The 12002-nt window shown below is 34.8% G+C and overlaps 1 protein-coding gene across 3 annotated transcripts in view; it reads left to right on the top strand.

Annotated features, from left to right (window-relative positions):
• The window catches only part of CUL2 (cullin 2), a 99600-nt gene that overhangs the window by 64390 nt on the left and 23208 nt on the right, over positions 1-12002 (top strand). For all 3 annotated transcript variants that reach the window (XM_063099056.1, XM_063099055.1, XM_063099057.1), the window contains 3 exons: positions 7332-7428; positions 7528-7638; positions 11158-11320. In XM_063099056.1, coding sequence (XP_062955126.1) covers positions 7332-7428; positions 7528-7638; positions 11158-11320 — 371 coding nt within the window. The remainder of the gene's footprint in view (positions 1-7331; positions 7429-7527; positions 7639-11157; positions 11321-12002) is intronic.

The raw sequence follows: 12002 nt of genomic DNA, 5'->3' as shown, positions 1-12002 counted from the left end.
TCAAGGAATTCTAATTGTTATGTCTTCTTCCCCCCTCCCCCGTTTTTTTGTGTATTTATTTATTTATTTTTAACTCCCACAAGTAAGTGAGAAAATGTGATATTTCTCTTTCTGTGCCTGACTTGTTTCACTTAATATAATTCTCTCTAGGTCCATCCATGTCATTGCAAATGGCAGTATTTCATTCTTTTTTATAGCAGAGTAGTATTCGTTGTGTACATATATGACATTTTCCGTATCCACTCATCTGATGATGGACATTTGGGCTGGTTACAACTCTTGGCTATTGTAGAGAGTGCTGCAATGAACATTGGGGAACAGGTATACTTCGACTTGATGATTTCCATTCCTCTGGGTATATTCCCAACAGTGGGATAGCTGGGTCATATGGTAGATTTTTCCGCAATTGTTTGAGGAACCTCCATACCATTTTCCATAGAGGCTAAACCATTTTGCGGTCCCACCAGCAATGTATGAGAGTTCCTTTTTCTCTGCAACCTCACCAGCATTTATCATTCTCAGTCTTTTGGATATTACCCATCCTAACTGGGGTGAGATGGTATCTCAGTGGGGATTTGATTTGCATTTCCCGAATGCTGAGTGATGTTGAGGATGTTTTCATATGTCTGTTGGCCATTCGTATATCTTCCTTTGAGAAATGCCTACTTAGCTCTTTAGCCCATTTTTTAATTGGGTTGCTTGTTTTTTTCTTGTAAAGTTATTTCGCTTCCTTGTATATTCTGGATATTAATCCTTTGTCAGATGTATATTTTGCAAATATTTTCTCCCACTCTGTTGGTTGTCTTTTAACTCTGCTAATTGTTTCCTTTGCTGTGCAGAAGCTTTTTAGTTTGATATAATCCATTTGTTTATTTTTCCTTTGGTTGCCTATGCTTTGGGGGTCATATTCATGAAGTCTGTGTCCAGTCCTACTTCCTGAAGTGTTTCGCCAATATTTTCTTTAAGAAGTTTTGTTGTTTCAAGGTGTATATTTAATCCTTTAATCCATTTTGAGTTGATTTTAGTATATGGTGAGAGGGATGGGTCTAGTTTCATTCTCCTGCATATTGATGTCTATTTATCCCAGCACCATTTGCTGAAGAAGCAGTCTCTTCCCCAGTGTATAGGTTTGGTTCCTTTGTCAAAGATCAGATGGCTGTAGGTGTGTGGGTTGATTTCTGGATTCTCTATTCCATTAATCAGTGTGTCTATTTTTATGCCAGTACCATGCTGATTTGGTTATTATAGCTTTGTAGTATAGTTTAAAGTCAGGTAGTGTTATGCCTCCAGCTTTATTTTTTTTTGCTCAGCATTGCTTTGGCTATGCATGGTCTTTTGTTATTCCATATAAATGTCTGGATAGTATTTTCCATTTCTGAGAAAAATGTCATTCGAATTTTGATAGGGATTGTATTGAATTCATATATCACCTTTGGTAGTATGGACATTTTCACAATGTTGATTCTTCCAATCCAAGAGCATGGGATATCTTTCCATCTTCTTGTATCCTCTCTAATTTCTCTCAGCAGTGGTTTGTAGTTCTCATTATAGAGATTTTTTGCATCCTTGGTTAACTCAATTCCTAAGTATTTTATTTTTTGGTGGCTATTGTAAATGAGCAAGCTTTCTTGATTTCTCTTTCTGAATGTTTACTATTGAAGAATAGAAATGCTACTGATTTTTGTGTGTTGATTTTGTATCCTGCTACTTTGCTGAAATCATTTATCAACTCCAGGAGTTTTTTTTGTAGAGGCTTTAGGCTGTTCAATATATAGGATCATGTCATCTGCAAACAGGAACAGTTTAACTTCATCGTTTCCAATCTGGATGCCCTTTATTTCCTTCTCTTCTCTGATTGCTCTGGCTAGTATTTCAAACACTATGTTGAATAAGAGTGTTGAGAGTGGGCATCCTTGTCTAGTTCCTGTTCCTAAAGGAAAAGCTTTCAGCTTTTCCCCATTCAGGATGATATTGGCTGTGGGTTTATCATATATGGCTTTAGTTATGTTCAGATAGTTTCCATCTATACCTAACTTATAGAGAGTCTTTGTCATGAGTGAATGTTGAATTTTATCAAATGCTTTTTCAGCATCTATAGAGATGGTCATATGGTCCTTGTGTTTGATTTTATTAATATGGTGTATCACATTTATTGATTTGCGTATGTGGAACCAACCTTGCATCCCTGGGATGAATCCCACTTGATTGTGGTGTATAATTTTACATATGTGTTACTGTATTCTGTTTGCTAGTATTTTATTGAGGATTTTTGCATCTATATTCATCAAGGATATTGCCCTGTAGTTTTCTTTTTTAGTTGTATCTTTACCTGGTTTTGGTATCAGGGTGATGTTTGCTTCATAAAATGAGTTTGGGAGATATGCCTCTGTTTCAATCTTCTGGAATAGTTTGTAAAGAATTGGTGTCAATTCTTCTTTGAATGTTAGGTATAATTCTGCTGTGAATCCATCTGGTCCTGGTCTTTTCTTTGTTGGGAGCCTTCTAATAACAGCTTCAATCTCCTTTATTGTTATTGGTCTGTTCAGATTTTCTACATCTTCTTGGCTCAGTTTTGGTAGCTTGTACATGTCCAGAAATTTATCCATTTCCTCTACATTTTCAAATTTGTTGGAATATAGTTTATCGTAGTCTCAAATAATTCCTTGTATTTCAGACATGTCAGTTGTAATATTACCTTTTTCATTTCTAATTTGTGTTATTTGGATCTTCTCTATTCTTTTTTTAGTTAGTTGTGCTAATGGTTTGTCAAAGTTATTTATCTTTTCAAAAAACTAACTTTTTGATTTATTGATCTTTTGTATTGTTTTTTGGGTTTCAATTTCATTAAGTTCTGCTCTGATCTTAATGATTTCTTTCTGTCTGCTAGCTTTGGGTTTGGATCGTTCTTGTTTTTCTAGTTCTTTAAGGTGAAATGTTAGGTTGTTCACTTGCCATCTTTCCATTCTTCTGAAGTAAGCATTTAATGCAATAAATTTCCCCCTTAGTACTGCTTTTGCAGTATCCCACAGGTTTTGGTATGATGTATCATTATTTTCATTCGTTTCAATAAATTTTTTGATTTCCTGCTTGATTTCTTCTTGGACCCATATGTCATTGAGTAGAATGCTGTTTAATTTCCATGTGTTTGTATAGTTTCCACAAGTTCGTTTGTTATTGATTTCTAATTTTAATCCATTGTGATCTGAAAAAATACATGGGATAATTCCAATTTTTTTGAATTTGTTGAGACTTGATTTGTGACCTAACATGTGATCTATCCTGGAGAATGATTCATGTGCTGATGAGAAGAATGAATATTCTGAGGTTGTTGGATAGAATGCTCTGTAGATATCTGCCAAGTCCAGTTGGTCTAGTGTGTTGTTTAGATCTTGTGTTTCTCTGCTGATTCTTTGCCTAGATGATCTGTCCAATATTGACAGTGTGGTGTTCGGGTCCCCTGCTATTATGGTATTAGTGTCTGTTTCCTTCTTTAGGTCTAATAGAGTTTGTTTTATAAATCTGGCTGCTCCAACATTGGGTGCGTACATATTTATGATTGTTATGTCTTCTTGATGGATCAGTCCTTTTATCATTAAGTAGTGTCCCTCATTGTCTCTTTTTATGGTTTTTAGTTTAAATTCTATTTTGTCAGATATGAGAATAGCTACTTCAGCTCGTTTTTCATTTCTGTTTGCATGGTAAATCTTTTTCCATCCTTTCACTCTTAGTCTATGTGAGTCTTTATGGGTGAGGTAGGTCTCTTGAAGGCAGCATATAAGTGGGTCCTCCTTTTTTAATCCAATCAGCCAGTCTGTGTCTTTTGATTGGGGAATTTAAGCCTTTTACATAAAGAGTTGTTATTGAAAAGTATTGATTTATTCCTAGCATTTTATTGATTATTGTTTGAATGTCTTAAGTGTCTTTTATTCCTTTCTTTCTGATTTACTGTTTGTTTTCTGTATTTGTTGGTTCCTTGGGTTGTAGGTAGCCTTTTCTTTGTTTATTTGTTTTCTCTTCATAGATGCCATTTTTATTATACTAGTGGGTTTTGATTTTTCTTGGGTTTTTATGGCAGTTGTAGTTGTTTTTTAGGTACCAAACCCAGTACTCCATTGAGAATTTTTTGTAAGGCTGGTCATGTGTTAGTGAACTTCCACTGTCTTTGTTTGTCTGAGAAATATACTATTTGCTCTTAGTTTCAGAAGGATAGCCTTGCAGGGTAGAGTATTCTTGGCTGGCGATCTCTGTCTTTTAGTATTTTGAATATATATCGTCCCATTCCTTTCTGGCTTTAGGGTTTGTGATGAAAAGTCTGATGGTAGTCTGATTGGGGCTCCCTATACTTGATTTGACACTTCTCTCTTGCAGCTTTTAAGATTCTCTCTTTGTCTTTCGGGTTTGCCAGTTTGACCATAACATGTCTTGGAGAAGACCTTTTTGGGTTGAATACATTTGGGGATCTTTGAGCTTCCTGAATCTGAAGATCTGTGTCTTTTCCAATAACTGGGAATTTTTCTGCCACAATTTTGTTGAATATGTTATGAATGCAATCTCCTTTTTCCTCCCCTTCTGGAATACCCATGACTCGGATATTTGAGCACTTAAGGTTGTCTGATATCTCTCTTAGATTTTCTTCAATGCTTTTAATTCTTTTTTTTTTGTCTGCCTGTATTATTTCAAACAGCCCATCTTCAAGGTCCGAATTCTCTCTTCTACTTCTGCAAGCCTGCTCGTTAAACTCTCTGTTGTGTTTTTTATTCCATTGAATGAATTCTTCAGTTCGGCAAGCTCTGCTACATTCTTTTTCAGGGCATTGATTTCCTTGTACATTTCTTCTTTCAGGTCCTGTGTACTTTTCCTCGTTTCATCATGTTGTCTAGCTTAGTTTTCTTGTATCTCATTCAGTTTCCTTAGAATTATCACTCGAAATTCCTTGTCAGACATTTCAAGGGCTTCTTGTTCTATAGGATCTAGAGCTTGAGAGTTATTACCCTTTGGTGGTGTACTTTCTTGATTTTTCATATTTCTAGTATCTTTTCCTTGATGTTTAGTCATTGTGGCAGTGGGTGTCACAGTCTACTGGTTTGACACGATTGTCTGGCCAGGATGTTGCTGGGGTTGCCAATTTGGTATGGCCTCAGTGTCTGCTTGGTTGGCCACTAGTGCCTTGTGTGTGTGGTTACCTCGGGTCTTAGGCCTCTCCGGGGAGCCGCCTTTCTGGTCAGCATGCACCGGCTGGGCTGTTGGGTCGTGTGCTGGCACCACAGGGCGTGTGGTCTCTGCGGAGCTTCCACCTCCCCTGCTGGACATCTCCCTGCTCCTCGCGTACTCGACCAGGCTGCTGGGTCGTGCACCGGCACCACAGGGCGTGTGGTCTCTGCAGAGCTCCTGCCTCCCCTGCTGGACGTCTCCCTGCTCCGCACGCACTCCTTCCATGAGGTGCCCTTCACTCCATGCCCAATACAGCTCCTCCTATCAGCATTTACAATACTAGCTACTGTTTATTGATTGCTACTCATGTGCCAGATATTGTGCAATGTGCTTTCTTGGATTATCGTTACCATGCTCCAATGAAGTGTAGACGCTTTTATTATCCTCACTTTACTTTTATTATCTGTCAGCCTAATAGAAATACATCGTATTTATAATGATTTTGTATAATACTCTTATGTAGTTATAAAAATATGTGTTGATCTTAAAGATTGTATAGTTATCCCTAAGAGGTTCTGTGTTTAGCTGTTATTCTTGTAGGAAGGACAATTTAGTCCTTGTTTTTTCTAGGCAGTATACTTTACCTCATTCCAGTTTATCTGGGCCTTTTCATATCAGAAACAAATGGCAAGAATTCTGCAAATAGCAGGAGTGGAAGTTTTGCTTGGTGCTGAACAGGGACAATAGGATTTGATCATGAAAAGAATTTTAGATAACTTGATTTTTCAAATATTCAGGTATTTCTCTTTCTTGACTGATTACATTTGGTCCTAGGCAAAGTACAAAGGGAAAAAAATGATATGTTCCAAATAGACAACATAGATTAGATCATTATCTCACCAGATTGAATGTGGGTTTAAGAAGGAACTAATGGATGGTGAGGAAATGAGCTTACTATGTGTAACCTTATATAAACGAATCGTTCTTATTAGTAGTATTAAGATATAGACTTTGTATCTAATATTCTATGACTTGATGTAATTATTATAGCCATATTAATTCATGTACAAAAATTTGTCACAGAATATCCAGATAATTAAAGGAAGAATCAAGGAGGATTAGAGGGATGCAGAGGCAGGGAGGGACACTAATATGCAAAGGTAATTGCCTCAATGCTTTTCTTAAATATTAGAAAATCCTCATATCCTCTGCAAAGAACAAGCAGCTTTTACTTGGGAATGATGATAATATATTTTCTGTTGCTCTTTTTGTAAAATGATTATTAATTCAAATAAAAAATTATTAAAGTAGGGTGGAAGATTGCCAATAATAAGGTAAACCTTTGACTGGTTAATGGTTTGATTTGAGCATTAGTACTGGACTCAGAAACTCGCAACTTACGGTCAGATTGTTTTACTGTGGCTTTAGGCAACCTACTGTTTTCTATTTTATTTTTCTATTTCTGTAATTAGAAAAGCTAATATTCACCTACATTTCTTAATGTGATTAAGACTTGTATGGCAGTAGTGCCTTTAAGTAGCAACTTATCAAACATGTCTATAATTGAGATGATCTTAGATCCCTTGCAACTGTAAAGGAATATAGAAATATTAAAACATGTCTCACTGAATTTCTGAATGGAGAGATATCTTTGTGTTTGAATGGAAAACAACTCAGCAGCACTGCGGAGCTCTTAGAGGAACAACAGCTGTTAGTCATTTCAATAACTGATAGCATTTTGTAGGGTATACCTTTGAGGAAAGTGTACCATTAAATTACTAAAAGCATACTTTTAATGGTTCAAAGACTGACATTCTCAGACCAAACCCTCTAATAAGAGTTTTTGGCAAGTGAAATTCAAGTGTTTTTAACCACCAATATTAAAGTCTTGAATTTATGGGTTCCTATCTACTTTGTTAAAATTAAAGAAGTGTCATCTTAATATTGACATAGTATCTTTTATTTTACAATCAAAGCTTTTATTTATTGAAATGACATCTAATGTGTACATTAACTATCATAAATATTCAGCTAGGATATGAAAAAAATTGTTTTTAAGCTTCACGCACGTGTTGACCTTTAAGTGCTTTATAATTTGATTAGATCAAAGGAATAATCAGCCATATTTTGGCATACTTTAGCATATTCTCAAGAATATTTTGTGCTATACTTTATTTTAGTGATCGTGGTGGAGAAGATCCAAACCAGAAAGTAATCCATGGGGTTATTAACTCCTTTGTTCATGTTGAACAGTATAAGAAAAAATTCCCCTTAAAGGTAAAAAGTTTCCTTTAAATACATAAATACTCAAACCTTTAATTTCTTAAATTACTTTTTCTAATTTTTTTCTAATATGATTTTAATTGATTTATTTAGTTTTATCAGGAAATCTTTGAGTCTCCCTTTCTGACTGAAACAGGAGAGTATTACAAACAAGAAGCTTCAAATTTATTACAAGAATCGAACTGCTCACAGTATATGGAAAAGGTAAGAAATAAAACATATGAGTAGTCTATTGTATATCCAGCATGGTTAAATTTAACATAGTTTTCTTGGTTAATGTATTTTTCTGGTGGAAAAAGCTTCTGTTTATTTGATCATTAAATGCGAGTTATAGTTTATGTGTAACATCCTGAGGAAAAAAATGCTTTTCCAGTTTTCATCATGGATAATGCGTTTTGATAAGTCTCGATTGCTTGGTTTGCTTGTCCTTAAAATTAATATATGCACGTGTTTGGCAAAATAGTAAATTGGATTTTGTGCTTAGTGACTTGTTTAGGGAATAGGATAAGTGCAGAAGCTAGGTGTTGGGATTTTTTTCTTTGAAATGGAAGGAAAAAATTAGGGAAAATATAATAATTCTAGATACTTGGATTAGTCGTTCTTTTGGTCTGCAAAGTTCTTGGAAGGCTGAGAAAAATCTCCATGAGATATTTCAATTGATTACCAAACCAACACATATTGATTACCATATTTAAAATCCCCCATATATTTTCTCAGTGGTAAAAAATAGTCATATTATAAATTCAATCATCATATAAGATATATTAGAAATTTAACCAGGTTTTTCATCTGCATTGTTGGAGTTCAGGCATTTAATTATTGGATGATTTTTGTTAGTTTGTTTAGCCAATAAAGATAAAATGTTGTAAGTGGACTAGCTGTAGCCTCCACAGAACACAAGTCCTGAAGCATCAGTGTTTACTGATACACTGTTATATAATCCACAAAGCCTAGGTCTAGAAGTCTGAGTTGTTTAATTCTCTTCCTGCTCGTTAGCTCTGGACCTTGAGCAAATCATCTAGGATTTTTTCCCTATTCATTAAGTAAAAGTTACTCTAAATCAGTGGTTCTTAGTTCTTATCCTTTATTGCATTTTCGATTCTTGTTAAAGCTGCTAGATCCTATCCTAAAAATTGCACACATAATGTCCGTGCTACATGTACACACGCCTTCTTATATCTGGCTCCCCAAAACAAGCTATTGGCAAATGGTTGAAACAACCCAGATGTCTATCGGGGTTGAAAGGATAAGCAAAATGTGGTATGTGAGTATATGTGTAATGGAATATTATTCAGCATTAAAAAGGAATGATGTTCTGATATATGCTACAACATGTTGAACCTTGAAAATGTTGTGCTAAATGAAATAAGCCAGACACAAAAAGACAAATATTGATTATATGGTTCCACTTATATGGAATATCTAGAATAGGTGCATTCATAGGAACAGAAGGTAGATTAGAGAATTTGTGGGGGGAGGAAGGAGTGGGGAGTAATTACTTAGGGGTTACAGAGTTTCTATTTGGGGTGATGAAAAGGTTTTGAAAATAGCCAATGGGTATGGTTATACAACATTGTGAAAGTAATTAATGCCCCTGAATTGCACACTTAAAAATGATTAAAGTGGCAAGGTTTTGATATACTGTTGACCCTTGAACAACGTGGGGGTTTGGGGCACCGAACCCCACCACCCCACCCCAGTCAAAAACATATAACTTTTGACCTTCCAAAAACTTAACTTCTGAGAGCCTACTGTTGACTTACCAATAACATAAACAGTTGATTAACACATATTTTGTATATTATATATATTATATACTGTATTCTTATAATAAACTAGAGAAAATAAAATGTTATTAAGAAAATCACAAGGAAGAGAAAATACTTTTGCAGTACTGTATGTATATTTATTGAAAAAAATCTGCATCTAAGTGCATCTGTTCAGTTCAAACCCATGTTGTTCAAGAGTCAACAATATATGTTTTACCAATGTAATACACCAAAACCATTGAATGACACACTTTAAGTGGGTGAATTGTATATTACATAAATTGTATCTCAAGCTTTTTAAAAGGGGGGAGGGTGACTTCATTTCAGGAAACAATGAGGAACCATATTAACTTCCAGGGCTAAAATCCTAGATTTTGATCTCTACACATTTACTTAGTGTCACCGTCCTCCATCCCTTTCTGTGTCTTTCCTGAGGTTTTGGCTGTTTTCCCCCTGCTACTATGGTTTTGTTGCTATTTGAAGTCCTGCTGTGAGGCAGTCTAACCTTGTTTCTCTTTCTCTTTATATGCAGTCCCTCAAACAAGTTATCAGTTTTTTTTTCTCTCCTTTCATCCTCCTTCACGTCCCTCAGACCCACACTCTAATTCATGTTGCACTTAGTTGATTTAGCAAGCTGTAAGAAACTAATATGTTTAATCTTTTTCATAACAAAAAATAGTCCTTAAAAAGATTTATTGTTGACCAAAATTACTTTCTTAGTTGATGAAATATGTGGTGAACACCTTTTTAATCTAGACCCTTTCTCTCCCACCCTGGGTTTCTGTGACTTTGCTCGGAACTCCTTGCTTCACACAGCGTTGCATAATAGGAAAGGTAGGACTAGGGGACTCTTCTCCATCTTCAGCCTCATTTTTATCAAAAGGTTTCTGATAGGATATCCAGGAATGATTTTGCCTCCCAGCATCATCATCTTATGCTGAGTCAGACTCAGCAGTACTCTCCAAAGTGTCAAATGTACATAGTTCCCTGGGATCAGATAAGTTCAGAAACTCCAATTATATAGGTTTACATTACAGAATGTTTTCTAAGTCTATACATTTGTATGCGTACGTGCCATGCTAGCATGATTACAACAATGTTGTAGTTTTGTTTTGAGATAGAAGTTAGTCAGATTCTTTGGCTATTATCCTTCTTAGCTAGTTCTATTTTTTTTTTTTTTTTTAAAGATGACCGGTAAGGGGATCTTAACCTTTGACTTGGTGTTGTCAGCACCACGCTCACCCAGTGAGCTAACCAGCCATCCCTATATGGGATCTGAACTCGTGGCCTTGGCAGCACCACACTCTCCCAAGTGAGCCAAGCGCCGGCCCCTTCTTAGTTCTTGTTAATATTAACCAGGGTATTGTTTGTAGCTCAGTGCTTTTTATATAGGATAAGCTTTAATAAAGGTCTTGATTGACATATTTGACTATGACTAAATATAGTTTGACTTTTAAAAATTTTAATGAAATCTTTAATGTGATAGTTAACCATCACACACATGCTAATTATGTTTCCATTTTACAGGAAGAGAAACCAAGAAAAAGTAATTAATCTACCTGATCCAATTGATGTAGTTTGATAGTTAAATGTTTATGTAGAGGCCAGCTGTTCCGGTTTTTTTCATAATCTTTACTTGCTCTTCCTGATGTGTGTTAGGTCTTCCATGTAAGAGGATAATTGGGGTTGATAAGTGACAGTAAAATACAAATCATATAACTTTAGTTCGTGTTCTTAAGAGTGTGGTAGACTACATAGATGATAGCTAGTAGCTTAAATAAAAATTTGAAATGATTTAGGAAATGTGGGTTTAAATGGGTTGTGTAAACCTTATTTATTATCTTTGCTGTGTTTAGCTGAGCCATTAAAATTTGGCTAAGTTACTTACCAATATTACGATTTTTCCTCATAGTAAAACTTAGTAGTTCATGACTCTAACACTATATATCTATAGGTTCTAGGTAGATTAAAAGATGAAGAAATTCGATGTCGAAAATACTTAAATCCAAGTTCATATACTAAAGTGATTCATGAATGTCAGCAACGAATGGTAGCAGACCACTTGCAGTTCTTACATGCGGAATGTCATAATATCATTCGACAAGAGAAAAAAAATGGTAAGTGATACCAAACATAAATGTGAATAGAAATTAAATTATAAACCCACTTTTTACATCATCATCCAGCTACCTTAGATTTAAAGCATATTTTAGTAATAGTCTTTAAAATATTGATGTACTTATTTACAAATTATTAATAATGTATTTTGAAAGACTATTTTGGAAAAGTATATTTTCAAAATGTATTCTAAAGTCAAAAGAAAAACTGGGAAAATGTGTTTATATATTTTTATATATCAAAAGGTCTAATTTACTTCATACATTTAGAGTTCCTAATAAACAGTAGGAATAAAGGCAATAACTATGAAAAGGAAATATAAATAGGTTTTAAATATATGAGGAGATATAGAAGAAATACAAAATAAAAATACAGTGAGATACCAGCAATAAACAGTGGAATAAACAGAACTTTTTAGAAAAAGAGAAAATAATTATCAAATAGCAGGAAATAAATATAACAAGACATGTGCCAGACCTACACAGAAAATTAAACATTGTTGACAGCAACATTGATTTGTAAATCCAAGGCAATCTAATCAAAACCCAGTAATTAAAAAAAATTTTTTTTTTATTTATAAAGGAAATGAAGATTTGTTGCTTACAGTTTCTGAGGCTGGGAAGTCCAAAGTCCATCTTTTTTTTCTTTTTTAATTCTGAAAGTTATACTCTTAGACTAAGA

The sequence above is a fragment of the Cynocephalus volans genome, chromosome 6, assembly GCF_027409185.1.
Source record: "Cynocephalus volans isolate mCynVol1 chromosome 6, mCynVol1.pri, whole genome shotgun sequence".
In the NCBI taxonomy this organism is placed as follows: domain Eukaryota; kingdom Metazoa; phylum Chordata; class Mammalia; order Dermoptera; family Cynocephalidae; genus Cynocephalus; species Cynocephalus volans.
Note: the sequence above shows the minus strand (reverse complement) of the source record. Positions and strands in the feature narration are given on the sequence as shown.